The sequence below is a fragment of the Phoxinus phoxinus genome, assembly GCF_949152265.1.
Source record: "Phoxinus phoxinus genome assembly, chromosome: 1".
Taxonomy (NCBI): domain Eukaryota; kingdom Metazoa; phylum Chordata; class Actinopteri; order Cypriniformes; family Leuciscidae; genus Phoxinus; species Phoxinus phoxinus.
The window spans coordinates 21009675-21028367 of NC_136876.1; the positions used below are offsets into that span (position 1 = coordinate 21009675).

Sequence of the window (18693 nt, forward strand, 5' to 3'; positions counted from 1 at the left end):
GCCAATAGTGACAGCGTGGGGGCGTGGCCACAATCTGCCCGTCAACTTCCAAGTGCGTCAAGCCGTGAGCTACAAGAAGTTAATGTGGTAAATGTCAGGCAGGCGCGTGAATCGTGCGTCTAAATCAGCAGAGAATTCCAGAGAATATCAGATACATTTTTAAAAGTAGGTTACAAAACATCTCCGAGCATTAAGGATCTCGTGATTCTTGTCTAAAAAATATACAATAATAAAAACACGCCCTTTCCTCCGGCTCTCTCACGAGACGTGGCGCAGGTGAGTGACACCTTTTCACACTATGGACAGCGCGTGTGATGCTGCAGCATAATTTAGTGGCAAATACTATTGAAAACTGAATCAGCTCTGGATTATGGTTTGCATGACGTCTGGAGGAGTTTTCCCTCTGTTTTCCAAGGGTTAATCTTGAAACTTGTTATTATCACGACGAGGTTAGTGGTTCTAGACCACTATGATGTGTTTGCACCAGCTAAGTGGGAGTTTAAGCTTGTTAATCATCATGCAGTCATTGTTTTTACACGAGGGTGATGTTGTGCTTTCGTAAGTCTGGCAAATACCACATGATAAACACACGAGACTGAAGAGGTCTTTATCTGCAAAATGTGTTTACTTAAGGTTTCATAATGCAAACGACAGAGATCACGTGATTATCCACTGGATAATTTCCAGACAACAATATGAAGACTTATTGCAATTCCATTGTACAGTACATTAATGAAACTTCTTTACTGCAAATGTGAATATAGATGTTAAATAATATTGCAATTACAGAACTAAATGATTGTGCATTCGTTATTTCGTGCCTGTAGCACATATCCACTTTTTAGTTTTATTAATGAAACAAATAATTTCACTTACTTGACTGTTTCTTATAACTATTTCAGGTGCTTGGCTCTCTTTATCTTGAACATGTCCGGGTTGCAAATCGTCCCCTTGGAATTATAAGGTTCTATCTGCATTCTGACTGGTTTTGTGATATTGAGCTTTAAAGTTTTTGCATTCCATTCGACTGTGTAGAAAGAACCTTTTTATTTTCTAAATAAAAAGTTCCAAAATGTACATAACTTAAAAAACAACATCACATAATGTAAATAAGTTGTCACAGAATAAGAAAATGTGAATAACTCAATTTTGACAAAAATGTCAGATAGAACCTTTTATTTTACATTATTATTAGAAAATTATATTTTACATGAAGAAAGCAAATCTACGATCCACATAATTCATTAAATATGTATTTTGCATAGAGGTGGAGTCTTGTTACATCCCTTAAAGGTTTTTTTTTCTTTCTATCATCCCTGTGTCCCAGCAGGTAATGGAGGGTATGGCGTTGAGCGCGGGCGGCTTGCGGACTCTGCCGGGGTACGTTGTGTGTTCTCAGGTGCTCGGGGTTACATGTGTGGTCATCACAGGCGTGTGGATGGGACATTACCGGGGAGGCTACGCCTGGGACGGCTCAGCTCAAGAGTTTAACGTCCACCCTCTCTGTATGGTCCTCGGCCTGGTCTTCCTCTATGGAGATGGTAAGAATAAATAGAGTAAATAAGTAAAAAATTAAATATATTGTGTATTTTTTTAAAACTTAATTTAACTTATGTTTGCAAATAAATAAATGTGCATTCGTTGCAGTTCAGGATATAGTATAAATGCTAGGTTTGACATCCAAGGATCCTGATATAGTTTTTCTGGACTGATAGAACTTTGCTGTAGCCCAGCAGGTGAACATGCAGTGCTACAACTGCCTAGACAAATAATCTTTTTCCTTTTCTTTTCATTTAATCATTTTTTAATACCTTGAAATGACTGATTAACCTAGTTTTCCTCAGCTGTGTTGGTGGCATGAACACATGTTGCCATTACTTGAGATATTTATCAACCCATTTATTCCCTCACTCAAACAGTGTATTTTAAAATACACTATTAGGTATAAATTGTGGATAAAAATGGGAATGTATAAAATGTATATTAAATGCAATATATTAAAATAATACTGTAAACAGTTAAAATATTTAAGTAAATAATGTTCAAAAGTTTAAAACAAAACTTACAAAAAACCTACAAAACAGTAGTTGCGAAATATTATTAAAATTTATATCAAATATATTTTAAAATGTAATTTATTCCTGTGATGGTAAAGCTGTATTTTCAGTTGAATCCAGTCTCCAGTGTCACATGATCCTTCAGAAATCATTTTAATATGCTGATCTGATGCTCAATAATTATTTTTTTAACTATTATTTTATAAGTTTAAAACAGTTGTGCTGCAAAAAACCCTCAAACTTTTGAACAGTAGTCTATGTGTGTATGTGTGTATGTATATATATATATATATATGTTCCTCGTAATGTATGTTACATATGTAAAAGTAAAAATATTGTGTCTTAATGAACAAAATCTACTATATTTAAATTGGTAATACTTCTTATTATGGTCTTATGGTGTATGATTTATCAATCCAGGTAATTCTTTAAAAAAACCTTTGACTTTCATCAAAAAGTGTTCTCTATTTTTTCTATAATACCGTGTATTGGCCAAATGTCAGTGATATAGAATAGTTGGTTGCAAAGACCAGATTGGGTGTAATTGTCTAATAAGACATCTTTGGGTCTTCTGTCTCTCTGCCCTTAGGGTGTGTGTGTGTGTGTGTGTGTGTGTGTGTGTGTGTGTGTGTGTGTGTGACTGTGCTCGTAATAAAACACAACACTGAACAGAAAGGGCCAGCTAATGCTGTTAGAGCTAAGATCTGATTTGTTTCCTGCTTTTTGAGTATTTGAATCAATATGGGCTAGAATACTTCATGGTTGGTTTTCAAACCGAGATCAAGCCCCCTGAGAGATAGTATTGTGCCGTTTTCTATATGAATCTGTAACTGCTGTTGTCAAGGTTACAGTAAAGATAATAGTCAGTGAAGATAAATGATTTTGAACCTTTTGAAATGGATGTATCTGATCATTATAATTTCATATATATACACGTATACACACAAACACACACCCAAACAGACTTCTGTGCTGTTAAAGTATAATCACAGTCCATTCATGGTTCTTCCATCTGGACACTTAATAAAGCACTCGACAGAGACAGATGCTAATTGAGCTAATATCTTTAGCAGTGATCCTCTGATTCAAAGCAATTTAATTAGGACATTATATCGGAAAGGTCACGGGCCTATTAGAGGTTTAGCTGTCCCAACAAACACCAGTAAAAACAGCCCAGAGGGGATCTGTCTGCTTGTACAAAGGCCAAAAAGACACACAGGAATACATCCTCAGCTGGTACACTGCATCTGTAGAATTTCAATCCTGAGTCTGACGCAGGCTGTTTTTAAGACTTCTGTTACTTAATACTTGTAATTCTTTTATAATTGGCTAACCTTTTCACATATGATAAAATGGCTTAATAGGAGCTTGTTCTTTCTCTACCACAGCTGTTCTGGTTTACCGTGTCTTCAGAAATGAGAATAAACGTTCTGTGAAAATTCTCCACGCTCTGCTGCATATGATGGCCCTCATCATCAGTATTGTGGGTAAGTCCAACATGCTAACAACATGCTAACCGTGTGCTGCTAACAGGCTAGAAGGATGTTACATGTACGTTTGCCAGCACTGGGTATTTGTTTATTGACACAGATTTTAGCTGAAATTCTCAACCGCTGCGGTCACAGCCATTTCCCGTGACTAATGTGCTGTTTGAACCACCATTAAATAAGGGGAAAACTAAAATTTCCTTCAGATAAACAGATGTATTTTATTAATCACAGGGCACAGGATAACCAGATTTGCATTTCCAGAAGTCAACACCAATGCGTGCAACTTAACTGCTCTGTTACAGTCTATATATGTACTCTACCGTTTACAAGGTTGGGGTCAGTAAGATTTTCTTCTTCTTTTTTTAAAGGAGCACGATGTAACTTTTGGCCCTCTAGCAGTACAAAACAGAAGAGCATTGTTTTGGTTGTGCTTCGGCATCTGTGTGACTGCGGATGAATATGGTTATCCTGCCCAGAAAACATTCACTACTGCTCTTAAGAGATATAACCAGTTTAGATGGAAAGGATCTCAAGCTGACTAACTGAAGACATTACTGTAGCTTTACCTTTTAATGGAGATGGTAATTCCCTGAAAATAAATTCCAGCACAGCGACAACCATGAAATGACTCTCACAATAGATAATGCTTTATGATGAACTCTGTTAAGAGAGCTACATGCCAATTTATCTGTTCAATAAAATACCCTATCACCTTTAATAAATGCTTTTACATTTCAAATCCCTCAGTTCTCGCCATCTCCGAAAAAAGCCAATGTTGATTCTTGGTTTATTACAAGCTATGTCGCAATCTCCTTTTGTCAGCGGACTCTCCTCTTTTCTGCGTGTTTTTTTTAAATGGGTGATTCCCCTGAGGTTCTTTTTAGCTGATCCATGTTAATCTTTCTCGCTCGTTCTGACAACTAACCTATGAGACTCCCACATGCGTCAAAGTAGCCGGAGCAAATTTGTACTTGAGTGACGCAAGTACTCAATTTTGCACGAAAAGCATCCTGCTCTGTCTAAAATATAAACAATTACAATAGGCTTACCATAGTGAATCAGGGTAAAACAAAAAACACAGGAAAATTTTAGCGACGGGGGATTTTCAGACATACAAGTATCTTAAAAGTTTACTAAAACAAAATAGATAACATGCCTAAACCATCAGCAGTTTGATTTAATTGCAGAAAATTGTGAATAAAAATAAAAAGTATATGTTTTTATCTCTCTCTCTCCTCAGGTCTTGTGGCCGCATTTGACTTCCATTCATCGGCTAAGATCTCTCACATGTATTCTCTGCACAGCTGGTGTGGCATGCTCACTTTTGTGCTGTTTTTCCTGCAGGTAATTTCCTTCTGACCAGGGCGAAGGTCTGTTTGCACTCACACATCTTCCCTCTTCCTTATTTGAACAGCTGTGCTGCATCATGACCGTTCTGCAAAAGTGTTTGTGGTTTGGAAGCACTTTGCTCTGCATTAGCAAACCCCGTGTGGAGGGTCACATCCATTACATCACTATTGACACCAGAACATTGCTATTAGTGTTTTTATTGACAAACCTGACCTGATAGTCCACTTCATATACTCTACACACATCTGAAAAGTCGGATTAAATTCCACTTCATATTGTATGTAGCCTACATCTGAAAAATAGGATTTAATCGTTTTTTTTTTTATACCTATATATATATATATATATATATATATATATATATATATATATATATATATATATATATACATACATACATACATACATAAATTATAATAATGAAAAATTGTTAGGAAAATTTTTTTGATATGATTACTTTATTTACATGTATGTATTTATGTTAAGGGTAATACATTTTTTATATAACCTTTTCATAATTTGAGGAGTCCTGATCCTAATTTTTTTTTTAGAGGCCAATGGAATAGATGGCCTCAAGTTGTCTGAGGACTGACTTCTCCTCCTCTCCTTTGCTCCAGTGGTTACTGGGACTGGGATTTTTCCTTTTCCCGTGGGCATCTGCTCCGTTGAGGAGCTGGTATCTCCCTCTGCACGTCTTCTTCGGCCTGTTGCTGCTGGCCATGTCTGTGGGATCCTGCCTGCTGGGAATCACAGAGAAACTGCTCTTCAGTATCATGTGAGTGTCAGTGGATGTATGTATCTAACGAATATCATTTCTGAAAATAACAACTGATGTCACTAAGCCGAGGTAAACATTTTGAATGAGAGGAAAGGAATGAGTCACCGTGTGAATGAGTCAGCGCGAAAGAGACTTTCAGTGAATATTAATGATATTTGACTTCTTTTCTCCATCTCTCACTGTGGAGCGTCAAATGCTGGTATTCCTCGTGTGCCTATTTACTGTGTAACTCATGAATAGTTTATTTAAAAAAATGATAAAATGCTGCACACATAATTATTAACTGCATTAACACAAACACTCTAAACACATTGCAGGTGGAATTCATATCCAAATAATACAATAGAAATTTACATAACTTGTAAAGGCACGTTCACACGAAGGGTGATAACTACAACGATAACGGCACAGTGAAGCAATATCGTTGGAATCACTTTCAGATTTTTTCCAACCAATGAACAATAAAAACAATGACAGCCAATCAGAGTCCATCCTGCTTGAAAGAGCTCGAGCATTTATAGCGGCAGACAAAACTGCAGCGTACATTTAGAATAAACGGAATTATATCGTTCGCTTGTGTGGACGTTAATATAGTTATTGTTATAGATACCATTCTTTATGTGAACTATCGTTCTTAAATAACTGCGTTTCAGTTCAGAAGTGGGCCTGAAGCTTGTGTTATTTCAGTTTTACAAGTTACAAGTGTTTTTCCATTCATTAACCAATAAAGAATTTATGGCACATTTCCTGTTCTCAGGTCTACTTACTCCAAGTTTGCTGCTGAGGGGGTCCTGGCAAATATTTTAGGCTTGTTGCTGGTGTGCTTTGGGGTCGTGGTGGGTTACGTGGTGACGAGAGATGATTTCAGGCGACCACCGAATCCTGAGGAGGAGGCTCTATCCGTGCACTTCAAGACCCTGTCGGAAGGAGAAATCCCCAGTTCTCCTTAATATACTCCAACAACTGCCGTTCTGCACTTTCTGGCCGTGTCCTAGCCAACCTGTCAGCCAGTTCTTTCATCTGCAGTCTTCGTATTATTTGTATTTGACACCCCCTTGTCATATAAACGTTAAAGCAAGATTAAATAACCACCATGTATGGAACAGAAAGCATGTTACTGTTTTTATTATTGGAGTAATTAAATGTTATATATATGTTTTTTCAGGGTTTTCTAATTGTTGATATATTTTGTATATATACACACAATATATACAATGATATAGTGTTTAAATGCATTAGATTTGAAATATCAGGATGTACTTTCTTGTGCCTTAGAATCTAGATTACTATATATATATATATATATATATATATATAGAGAGAGAGAGATGTACAAATTGTACATCTTTAACAGTTTAATTAGATTACTGTACTAATTACTCTCTCCAAAAAGTATTGCATTACTTATTACTTTCTAAATCCCATATCAACCCCGACCAGTTGAACAATACAAGAACAGACATGAAACTCTTAATTCTTTCAAATAAATAATATAAAATTGTATAAATTATTCTTGAACTGACCAAAGTATTTAAAGGGAGAAAGGTATATTATAAACATATATTTTGATGTTAAGTCTTGATTTTAAATCCACTATTATTAAAGAATTTCTCAATAGTCTACAGTATTTAATGCAATTACATCAGAACTAATTAAGTGACAGAAGAAAAGAAATCCCCTACTTTACTTTTTCACGGGAAAAGTAATTAAATTATAGTAATTAATGACTTGGTCGCACACACACACACACCTTCCATCTGAAAGAGTGTACAGATGATCTGCTGGTGCCCTTGTATTGTATTTTCATTGCTGTGTTTGTATTGTGTCATTGTCTCTTGCAAGTGTAGTGCCAATATTTATATCACTATGTTTTCTATTTGATATAAAATATCAGTATGTGTTCATAATGCTTGATTTATAAGTCCAGTTGTGATTAAGGATGTACAGGATATACTTAAGTTTTTAAGTGAAATAAATTCATGAGAAATAAGTTTGACTCAGTGGTAAGTTATTTCACCTTGATTTTCTTTAAAGTGGTATTCTTTTTTTAAATAAGCTCATTATTTCCCTCATACATACAGATGATTGTACAGTTTACAATCGTGTAACCGGATAAAAAGTCCTCATTCACGTTTCTGATTTTCCTTCCCAGCGAAACAACACAGCTCACACATACAGACAATTTACAATGAATCCTCCTTCGCAAGCCCACTTATAAACAAAATCAAAATATTAAAACCAATTACATACAAAACCTAAACTTCAGTTCTTTTTTTTCCTCTAATAAGGGAAACAAGGAAATATATTGTGCCACAGTCTTTTCCCTCATACATAAAACCACACTCGGGTTTGTGTATTAGCAGAGAGCATGCGTTCTAGTTCAGCACATTATTTACAGCCATGTACATTTCGGTCATACAAAAGAAAAACAAATAGTTAAATACAAACACTGTTGTACAGTAAGCAGTATTCCAGGTCAACTCTGAGTGCACCGCATATTTTTCTAAAAAGAGAGAAAAAAATATAATACAGATTGGAGAGCCTTTTTAACACCGCTGCAGAAAGACCTGCTCTTTTTCAACAGCAGTTGACATTGATTAGTAAAGCCAGATCCAGTGAGCGAATCTGACTTGCTGCCATCCTCCCAAAATATACCGTCAAGACATCCATTAAAAATGTGCCTGACCTTCCAATTGTATGTTAGTTCAATGGTGAGGGAAACATGAAGGCAAACAGTTTCACAACTTATGTGAATGTTTCAGTGCACAAATAAACTCTCAAAACATAATGGATGAGAGCATGTGGATTCTGAGGCTGCAAAAAAGAAGTTTCCCCCACGCCTATTTCCCATGAGAAAAGTTTCTTTGGAAAAGATCAATTCTGCTTTAATGGTGTGACTAAGTAAATTACCGGCTGACTACCTGGATGCTACTTCCCATGAGCAGATCGTTAGCCAAACACTACATATATTTGCAGCAATCCTGTTGACCTTTGTAACCTGTTGACAAAAAATAAAAATACCCATAAAAAGTCTAAAAATATTTCACATTGTTGAATGCGTCTCAACTTAGGAAGTAAAGGCAAACCGAAAAACACAACTGCATTGAAATTTAGATATACATATATATATTTTACAAACATAACTTAAAATATTAAATATTACTTTTTTGCTTAAGCAATATTGATCTGGAATATTTCAGGTCCATTTTTAACTCAAGACACAGCAGGATTCTCAGGGATTATTACTGGTCTGAGTGGGGACATCAGTGGGGACATCTGGTCCAAGGGAAATGCTCAGCAAAGTGTCCATGGCTGGCATTGAGTAGCCGCCCACTCGTAAGGTACAGAAAAGTAGAAGGTTGGTGTACAGCAGTTACACAGGCCTACTTTTACTCCTGTGGGTCTTGTTACTTCCATTTATGTGTCCAGAGCAAATACAGATTCACTTGATTTGTACAGTACATGCTAGATTCACTTCACATAAGTGGAATTCACCTCAACAGGTCTGTAGTTTCACCATCAAGATATGAGAGAAAAAACAAAATGAAAAGATAAGATATTCAACACGTTAGATATTCCTCTGGAATGTTCTAATAAATCTTGCACACAGACTCATTCTTCTTATACATTAGACTCCACAAAAGGTCTCTTTGGTTTAATGGGTGAGGTTGGGCCTTGCCTTTCGTTGCGAGATATCTGCCTATACTCATTGTCCTGATAGGCCTGGGAAACTGGTAGAGTCCGTGCCACTTTCACATCTGGGTATGTGGGTACCTGACTAACTCTGCCCATAGCGTCCGCACGGTCCCGCGTCACACCAGGAGGGTTGGCGTAGAAATCATCATCCATTAGGTGGCCATTGTGAGCGTTGTTGGTGCGGTTGTAGTAGGCGATATGGCTGAGGGGTGTCGTTTGCTGCCCGTATCCCATGTTGCTAGGAGAAGTTGCTGGACTGTTTACCACTGTATCCAGAGATGAAACAGCCCAGGGTCGAGAACCCGAGGAGGACGATGCAAGCGAAGGCTGCTGCTGGATGAACTGCTGAGCCCGTGCAGTCTTGTCTATGATGCCCATGAAAGGTGTGTTGCGGGAGCGAAGGGCCTCTCCTGGATATGTTCCGCCCACCACCCGGAAGTCTGTGCCTTGTGGGGGTGACATCGGTGAAAGGTCATCATGGTAGTTTCCTTCATAGGAAATAGTTAAGGGTATCTCCATTTGCTGTGTGGAAGTTGACGCCCTGAAGCCTGGGCCTAGGTTAGCAGCAGAACCTGCCACCAAACTGTTGTTGGATGGCGAGAAGCGTAGACCTGTACTGTGGGAGTGAATAAGGGGGCGTGGAGCCGGTGGGTGTTGTTTGGGTTCTACGCTGTTGGCACTGACTGGACGTCGGTGTGCATGAAGGTTCTCAGGTGAACCTAGCGTCACCTGTCGCTCCATTTCATGGGGTGAGACCGGATAGTAGGCGGTCGACTGACTGCGGCTGATCTGTGGTGTCTGACCGTAGCGGACACCTCCAGGACTGGGTCTGTAGGCAGAGGAAGGCCTGTGGGGAAGCTCATCCTCCACAAGGCCAGGATCCATGCTGATGGCACGCTGGTACAAGGCTCCTGCACTCAGACTGCCCTGAGGCTGAAGTGAGGAAGAGTATCCCCCATCCCCAAGTTCATCCATGTCACCTGGGCAGCGGGCACTCATCGAGTGAGCGATCTGACTGTACGCACTACTACCCAGTACGACACTGGAGTGTACCGCGGAGCTGGGCTGGTTGGTGCGGATGATCTGTGCCTTAGCTGGTTGCAACCACTGGCTTTGTTGTGATGGCTGGGAAGTCTGTTGGGAAAATTGGAATGAACGTTGGCTGCTCATCTTGGACAGAGGGGACTTGGGTCGTCCTGCAAGCTGTTCCTGTTGGTAGCGTCCTGCAGAGGCGGACTGGGGACGGTACATGGCAACTCCCTCAGAGGTGGGGCTGGCACGATATTGTGTTCCACGGCGCAATGGTGATGGTGGTGGACTGAAGTGGTAGGAGACCTGATGAGGGGGACTGGGCCGAAAGTGGGAGCTCTGGTGCGTTGGGGAGAGCGACGGGGAGGTGGATTGGTAGCCTTGCCGTGTAGGAGAGGACATTGAAGGGGGACTGGGGCGAAGGTCATATGCTTGGCCCAAGTAAGGTGAATCATGATGGCTTGGAGATGGAGGCATGTTCTGAATCACTGGAAGTCCCGATGGAATAGTGTGGGGCTCGGTGGGAACACCAAGCGGTAGGCCATCCAAATCCCGCTCAAGGTAATCGTCATCCTCCACAAACAAGTCCTGGACAGGCTCCATGTCTGAAATATGGGGCTCCATTGGTGGAGGTGGGATCATGGATGGGGCTTGATCGCGGGGAGGGGAAGGAGGAGGATCCAGCTCCTGTTGCTGTTCAACCTGATGACACTCTTCTTCCACGCGTTGCAGCAGGCGCTGGATCTCGCGGTTATTGGGACACAGACACATGGCTTCACTCAGGTCCTCCAGGGCTGCGTGGAATTGCCTACAGCAAGGGAGACGGAGAATGAGAGAGAGTAGGAAGGTGGAATATGGCAGTAGGTAGAGAGAGAGAAGGAAATATGCTTGTTAAAGACTGAGAAATTACTATTGCTAAAGGAATATATTCAGGGTTCAATGTAAATAAATAATTATCGTTCTGAACAGAAACCCTTATTTGAAATTACCATTAACTGGTTAATAATGTTATTTTATCATACTGTTTAATATTTTTATTTGGCAGTCAACCAATCACAAATTCAAATAGTATGGCCTATGCAAATGTGACGTTGACGCATCCAGCGTGAGTGAAATGCCCACGCTTAGCTGTCAATTCATCATAGGTAAGTCGCAAGGCAATGTGCATTATCTGATCGCAAGAGTTTAACCGAGGATATGTTACCAACTGTTTAAGTAAAAAAAAAATACTCTAATTGTGTTGGCAGCGCATAACCAGAAGTTAATCTACCTAAAACAGTAGTCCCATCCCAAAAATTATGATTTATTAGACGGATATTTTTTTTTTTTAATACATAAAATTGTACCAAAGCAAATGAAAGTGCTTTGACAAAAACACAAGCTTTTTTTTTCCTTCTGGGATGCCCATAGACTTTCATTGTAAATGTCAAGCTTAACTTGTATTGAACCTGGACCATTCCTTTAGTCATTTTACCAATCAAAATCATTGACGACCCCCCACCCCACAACAACAACAAAATCCAAATAAAGCAAGTTGATCAAAAGAGAAAAAGGAATAAAATATGAATGATGGACATTCTGAGGGAAAATAATCTGATTGTTCAACACAACATGAAGTATGAAGAACAGGTCTAATCCTGATGTTGTCAACTAATGAGGCAGAAGTCAAGGGGCTTACATTGATTTCTAACTTGAAAGTCTAGCATAGCACTACGTCAACCAATCGAAACACATTTGGCCAGTTTGGGTCATGATCTGTCAGCACTCGATCTGTGCGAGACAGAATGTGTTTTATAGGCTGTCCTGCCTGTTGGTTGCTACGGTTACCTGCTGCTGCGCTTGGCACGGGCTCGTGCGTAATAGGCTTCATAGGATTTGGGTTTCAACTCTAGTGCCTTGGAGGCAAACTCCTCCGCCATCCCAAAGTCCTGCAAGCAACAACAGGACCAACAGTCATACACTGAGCCGTACATGAGGTCAGAGGGAGGACACTCACACACACACACGGACGGACATGCACACAAACACACACATACACACTCTTACATCATTAACGCACACAAACTCATGAAGGACATGTACATGTCACATTTATATGATGATGTCAACACTGATTATTACAAAAATCAACATATTTTGAGCACCATTAGTGCAAATATGATACACATACAAACAATTATGGAAATGCACGTACACACTAATAAAATGTGTTGACACACAAATATATGGTCAACAGGGACAGTGGGAAGATGCAATGTGACAGCTCAAACCTCTACCTGTACTAAACCTAACTCTTAAACAAATCCAATAGATGTCAGAAAAAACCAATGAACCAACAAATCAAACCAAAACAGGGATGAGATCATGATGGGAAGAAAAACTGAGTGTATAGAGAGCTTTAAAGAGAATTTCTCCATTCAGGGGCAAATGAGAAATAATCATCCAAAATGAGAAATAATGTAGCCATAAAGGTGAAAAAAATGAGAAGATCAAAATATATCCTAGTACAGTATTGTTCAAAATAATAGCAGTACAATGTGACTAACCAGAATAATCAAGGTTTTTAGTATATTTTTTATTGCTACGTAGCAAACAAGTTACCAGTGGGTTCAGTAGATTCTCAGAAAACAAACAAGACCCAGCATTCATGATATGCACGCTCTTAAGGCTGTGCAATTGGGCAATTAGTTGAAAGGGGTGTGTTCAAAAAAATAGCAGTGTCTACCTTTGACTGTACAAACTCAAAACTATTTTGTACAAACATTTTTTTTTTCTGGGATTTAGCAATCCTGTGAATCACTTAACTAATATTTAGTTGTATGACCACAGTTTTTTAAAACTGCTTGACATCTGTGTGGCATGGAGTCAACCAACTTGTGGCACATCTCAGCTGTTATTCCACTCCATGATTCTTTAACAACATTCCACAATTCATTCACATTTCTTGGTTTTGCTTCAGAAACAGCATTTTTGATATCACCCCACAAGTTCTCAATTGGATTAAGGTCTGGAGATTGGGCTGGCCACTCCATAACATTAATTTTGTTGGTTTGGAACCAAGACTTTGCCCGTTTACTAGTGTGTTTTGGGTCATTGTCTTGTTGAAACAACCATTTCAAGGGCATGTCCTCTTCAGCATAGGGCAACATGACCTCTTCAAGTATTTTAACATATGCAAACTGATCCATGATCCCTGGTATGCGATAAATAGGCCCAACACCATAGTAGGAGAAACATGCCCATATCATGATGCTTGCACCTCCATGCTTCACTGTCTTCACTGTGTACTGTGGCTTGAATTCAGAGTTTGGGGGTCGTCTCACAAACTGCCTGTGGCCCTTGGACCCAAAAATAACAATTTTACTCTCATCAGTCCACAAAATGTTCCTCCATTTCTCTTTAGGCCAGTTGATGTGTTCTTTGGCAAATTGTAACCTCTTCTGCACATGCCTTTTTTTTAACAGAGGGACTTTGCGGGGGATTCTTGAAAATAGATTAGCTTCACACAGACGTCTTCTAACTGTCACAGTACTTACAGGTAACTCCAGACTGTCTTTGATCATCCTGGAGGTGATCATTGGCTGAGCCTTTGCCATTCTGGTTATTCTTCTATCCATTTTGATGGTTGTCTTCCGTTTTCTTCCACGTCTCTCTGGTTTTGCTCTCCATTTTAAGGCATTGGAGATCATTTTAGCTGAACAGCCTATCATTTTTTGCACCTCTTTATAGGTTTTCCCCTCTCCAATCAACTTTTTAATCAAAGTACGCTGTTCTTCTGAACAATGTCTTGAACGACCCATTTTCCTCAGCTTTCAAATGCATGTTCAACAAGTGTTGGCTTCATCCTTAAATAGGGGCCACCTGATTCACACCTGTTTCTTCACAAAATTGATGACCTCAGTGATTGAATGCCACACTGCTATTTTTTTGAACACACCCCTTTCAACTAATTCAACTAATTGCCCAATTGCACAGCCTTAAGAGCGTGCATATCATGAATGCTGGGTCTCATTTGTTTTCTGAGAATCTACTGAACCTACTGGTAACTTGTTTGCCACGTAGCAATAAAAAATATACTAAAAACCTTGATTATTCTGGTTAGTCACATTGTACTGCTATTATTTTGAACAATACTGTACATCAATACTGTCTTTAAAGTCCTGGTTCCGTAACTGCTTTGGTCTTCAGTGTTTTCAAAAGCAATTAAGAACACAGACCAAGCACACAACTAATACATGCAGTTTGTTGGTTAGGGAAGTTGCCATTGCATGGACGCTTGTAAACTACTAGCTATTAGTAGTCGACAGATATGGGTTTTAAAAAAATATTTTTTGGAATGTCAATATCTACACTTTAGTTAGGGTAGACACCATATTTAATTTAACGCAAATAAAGTGTACAGTGTGTTGTCTTCAGACACTTGTCTGAATTTTCATTCAAGTTAAATATGCCATCTACCTTGAATAATGTATACCACAAATATTGTCAGATACAATATATGCAATTGTCAATAGTTTGAATTAAAGATAACAAATGAAAAATAAATAAAATGGCTAAAAAATGATAAATTATTATTACACAACATAATATTTGAATAATACGCTGAATGAAAATGTTGACGGGTGTGTTTAGCACAAGTCCAACCAGATGCAGTGGACGCTGGGATCATGTGTCAAAACTCTACAGGGTCACTCTAACTCCATTTTGGATTTAACCTGCAATACCTTTTCTCTAATACCATATCCTTAACAGACTATCAATACAAAAGAAGAAAAAGTCAATACTATCAATACTAAGAAAAAAATATCTATTGGTTGGAATGACCAAACAATTCAAGGTCAAAGAGTCATTTTAAGGTGACCAAACTACATTAATGTAATCAGGGCAATCTCAATTCTTCCTCATAACGTCGCTATGAGTGAAGAGAGACAGAAGGAAGAGAGTTTTCTGGAACGGAGAGCGTTGGACTCACGTTCATTTTCCTCCGGCAGCGGGAGAGGTTGAGCAGCAGAGAGACTTTGAGCTCGCGGAAGGTCTTCAGGTCCTCTGTGAACCCCTCTCGTGGGAACTTCTTCAGGGCGTACTGGTAGCGCTGGGCGGCTTCTTTCACCTTTCCTTTCTGCGTTGGCAAGACACTTTTACTTCTCAAATTCGAAATAATACATGATTATGGTATATTTTCATAAAACCAAATGCAATACGACACAAAACTCTAAAATCTAGTGTACATAATGTATAGTAACTAATTAAATTACAGAAAAATACAGAGAAATCCCTTACTTTACTTTTTCCAGGGAAAAATTAATGACATGTTAATGACCCAACACTGTATATTATTATTGGCAGCATTTTCCTATACACAGTTTTGTATATGTACAGACAACATTATCTTCGGCTGAATATTCTAGGATTACAATTCAAATAAAAGCCACTCACCTTGTAGAATCCATCCCCTTCCTCTATCAGTTTGCTCAGCAGAACAATCATAATATCAGGTTTGGATGTGGCCATTGCCCATGTTGCAGGACCTAAGTGCAATAGAGCATAAAAAAGAGGCAAAGCAAAGAGTCACCACAGACTGATAGTCCATCTGGGCACAACATAGCTTGCTAATCTCTGAGGCACACAAAGGAACGAGCAGGCTGCCAGGATATCTTGCTTGAAAGGAGGCAAAGTCTACAAACAACTTGTGGATATCACAAAAAGCCATGGCAACACGCTAGACAAAAAGGAAAGAAACAAATCACGAGCAGCTTGGCTGTTTAAACCTTACCGAAATTGAAATCGGTTTATACTGGCAATAAAAAATCATTTGAATCCAACAGCTACTGAACTGAAAGTCAGCATGTTTGAGCTCTCTGTGGACAGCCTGAACAGAGGTCAAGTGTTTCCACTGGTTTAGACTGGGTGTACAGTGGAGGGAGGGAGGGAATAAGAGATTGATAGGGGTCTATTAGAGCTGTAGATTTCGCCATGGGCAGCCAGTCGCAGTATGAAGACAGGCAGGCAGTGATTTAGTGCAATTCATGCAAGGCGCAGTTGAGGACAAACAAATGAGCACGGGATCAGAAACTGGCCAATAGCCCGAAAAAGCCAAACTGAGAGCAACTGTGGGGGAAACAATTAAGGTGTTGTTCACACAGAATGCATTCTTGCTTTCAGAAATAGCTAGACGCAATACAGAAGTACAAAGCAACAAGCAAAGGACAGAATTCGGAGAATTTTCGAGACACGTTTTTAACTACCGGTACTACAGCATCTTAAAAGTCTAAAGCTATACAGGCAAGGCAAGAGATACAAAAAAGACGTCCATTATAATACAGCAGCGCTGCAGAATAGAACATCGCAACAGGCTTTTTAAAACTAGATGCCGAAAATGATAGGTCAAAAACATCCATCGTAATTTTAAAATGCGACGCTAATGAAAAGCAGCTGCACGCAAAGTTTGAAAGACATCCATCACAATGCAACAGCACAAAGGATTAGAACAAAATGGAGGTGTTTCGAGACAAGATTTTGACTTGACATTATCTTAAAATGTGACGCTAAGGGTGCAAGATGCTGCTAAAAAAAGCGAAAAGCATTAGAACATTGACACACGTCCATCTCAATATGACATCTCGAGATGTCATAACTTGTCACAACATCTTTAATTGCGATCCTGCAATTAAAAGAAAAATGCTGCAAAACAGCAAAAAGCATCTCAAGATGAGTTTTAACTTCTTTTAACTTGACATGGCATCTTAAAATGCGATGCTAATGGTGCAAAAAGCATTGCAACAGTGAAAGACGTCGATCACAATATGGAATAGAACCAAATGCAGGTATCTAAAGATTCATTTTTAATTTCTTTTAACTTGATACAGCATCATAAAAATGCAACACTCATAAACATATCTCATCTAGATCTTATTCTAGCGCATGTTACATGAAAAAAGAGTTACAAAACAGTGCAAGAATGCATTCTGTGTTCATGTCCTCCCAAAATCACAAAACATTCTGCAGCATCATGCCAAAATGCAACACCTCTTCCTACATGCAGCCATGCAAGCAGACGGAATGAACAAAACGAATCCACGTCTTCCATCAGATTTTTGCAGCAGTACAAGATTGCACAAAATCAACTCGTGTTTATGGCTGACAGCAGCTCTTTCCACTTTTTTGTTGACAAGAATAGTGATATGAAGATTAAATAACGTTCACATTCGGACATCCAAAACACTATCAGACCCGACCAATGGAGAAGGGACCACACAGGTAACAAGATGGAGGGACACAGTCAAAAATGGCAGATGGGGACAAAGGTGTGCGTTTTACCTCGAGCACGGGTGGGGAGTGTCTGACATCCTGGTTACGAGGAGAGAAGAGGTGGGAAGGGTCACGAGTGAAAGGGTGACAGGTTATTAGGGCAGAGTGAAGCATCATGGGAGGGGCGTCCGTATCAAACAGGGAGCAAAGGTTTATGAAAACAGGAAGCAAAGAAGAGAAAAAGAGAGATTGATAGTCGGTGGTTAAGGGTGAAAGAGAGACGTGAAAGGAAGAACAGCCGTGAGAAGCCGTGGCAAGCAGCAACATTAGCAAAAGCAACAAGCCCATCGTGATCAGCTGCTGATCAGTGGAGTTCTGCAGTTCGGTGAAGAGCACACGAGGAGGAGGGCTAGACTAGGATGACTGACGTCACAGGGAGGGGTATGAAGGAGAAAGACATCTAAATGTGAAGCTAATTTCATGTGATATTCAATGCATGTGCTGCTTGCATTTATTCAAGGTATATATAACCGTTGGAATTTATGCTGTAATCTAATATTCCCACTGAATATGTGGCCAGTTCCACACACTCAGAAGATGACGTGCACTACCATTCACTACTCTTCAAAATCAGTAGTAATTACTCAGAATTAATATGTTTATTTAGCAAGGAAGCATTAAACTGATCAAAAGGTAAAGACATTCATTATGTTGCAAAAACTTTCTATTTTTTTCTATCATGTGTTCCACAAAAATAATTAAGCAGCTTGACTGTTTTCACCATTAAATATAAGAAATGTTTCTTGAGCACCAGATCAGCATGATTTCTAAAGGATTGTGTGACACCGAAGACTGAGTAATGGCAGATAAAAATGGCATTTTACGAAAAAGCAGTATTTACATCCCCTGTGTTAAAGAGACCAATACTAAAAATAGGAATGGAAATGAAAGATGTAGCCACTGAGAAAGCCGCGGTGGCTCTTTTTTTTCATTTTAAATGTAATACATTTCTTGCGGTTTAAAGCATCCAGACAACATGCTCTGA

General features: G+C 39.2%; 2 protein-coding genes across 8 annotated transcripts in view; one reads left to right on the top strand and one right to left on the bottom strand.

Moving 5' to 3' along the window:
• cyb561 (cytochrome b561) lies at positions 1–7659 on the top strand. Of its 6 annotated transcripts, none has more exons than XM_079630256.1 (6): positions 1–276; positions 1331–1541; positions 3446–3544; positions 4788–4891; positions 5515–5672; positions 6433–7659. In XM_079630256.1, exons 2-6 carry the CDS (start codon positions 1334–1336, stop codon positions 6623–6625), a joined length of 762 nt encoding a protein of 253 aa, XP_079486382.1. In that variant the 5' UTR covers positions 1–276; positions 1331–1333; the 3' UTR covers positions 6626–7659. The 6 variants fall into 6 exon arrangements, with proteins under 6 accessions (XP_079486382.1, XP_079486384.1, XP_079486381.1 ...); XM_079630258.1 differs by having other exon boundaries at positions 40–165; positions 1328–1541; XM_079630255.1 differs by having other exon boundaries at positions 51–165.
• Positions 7660–7680: 21 nt separating this feature from the next.
• The window catches only part of tanc2a (tetratricopeptide repeat, ankyrin repeat and coiled-coil containing 2a), a 155588-nt gene continuing 144575 nt past the window's right edge, over positions 7681–18693 (bottom strand). For both annotated transcript variants that reach the window (XM_079630081.1, XM_079630080.1), the window contains 4 exons: positions 15837–15928; positions 15373–15519; positions 12228–12328; positions 7681–11208 (listed from right to left, as the gene is read on the bottom strand). In XM_079630081.1, the coding sequence (XP_079486207.1) occupies positions 9297–11208; positions 12228–12328; positions 15373–15519; positions 15837–15928 (2252 nt within the window). In that variant the 3' untranslated portion in view covers positions 7681–9296. The remainder of the gene's footprint in view (positions 11209–12227; positions 12329–15372; positions 15520–15836; positions 15929–18693) is intronic.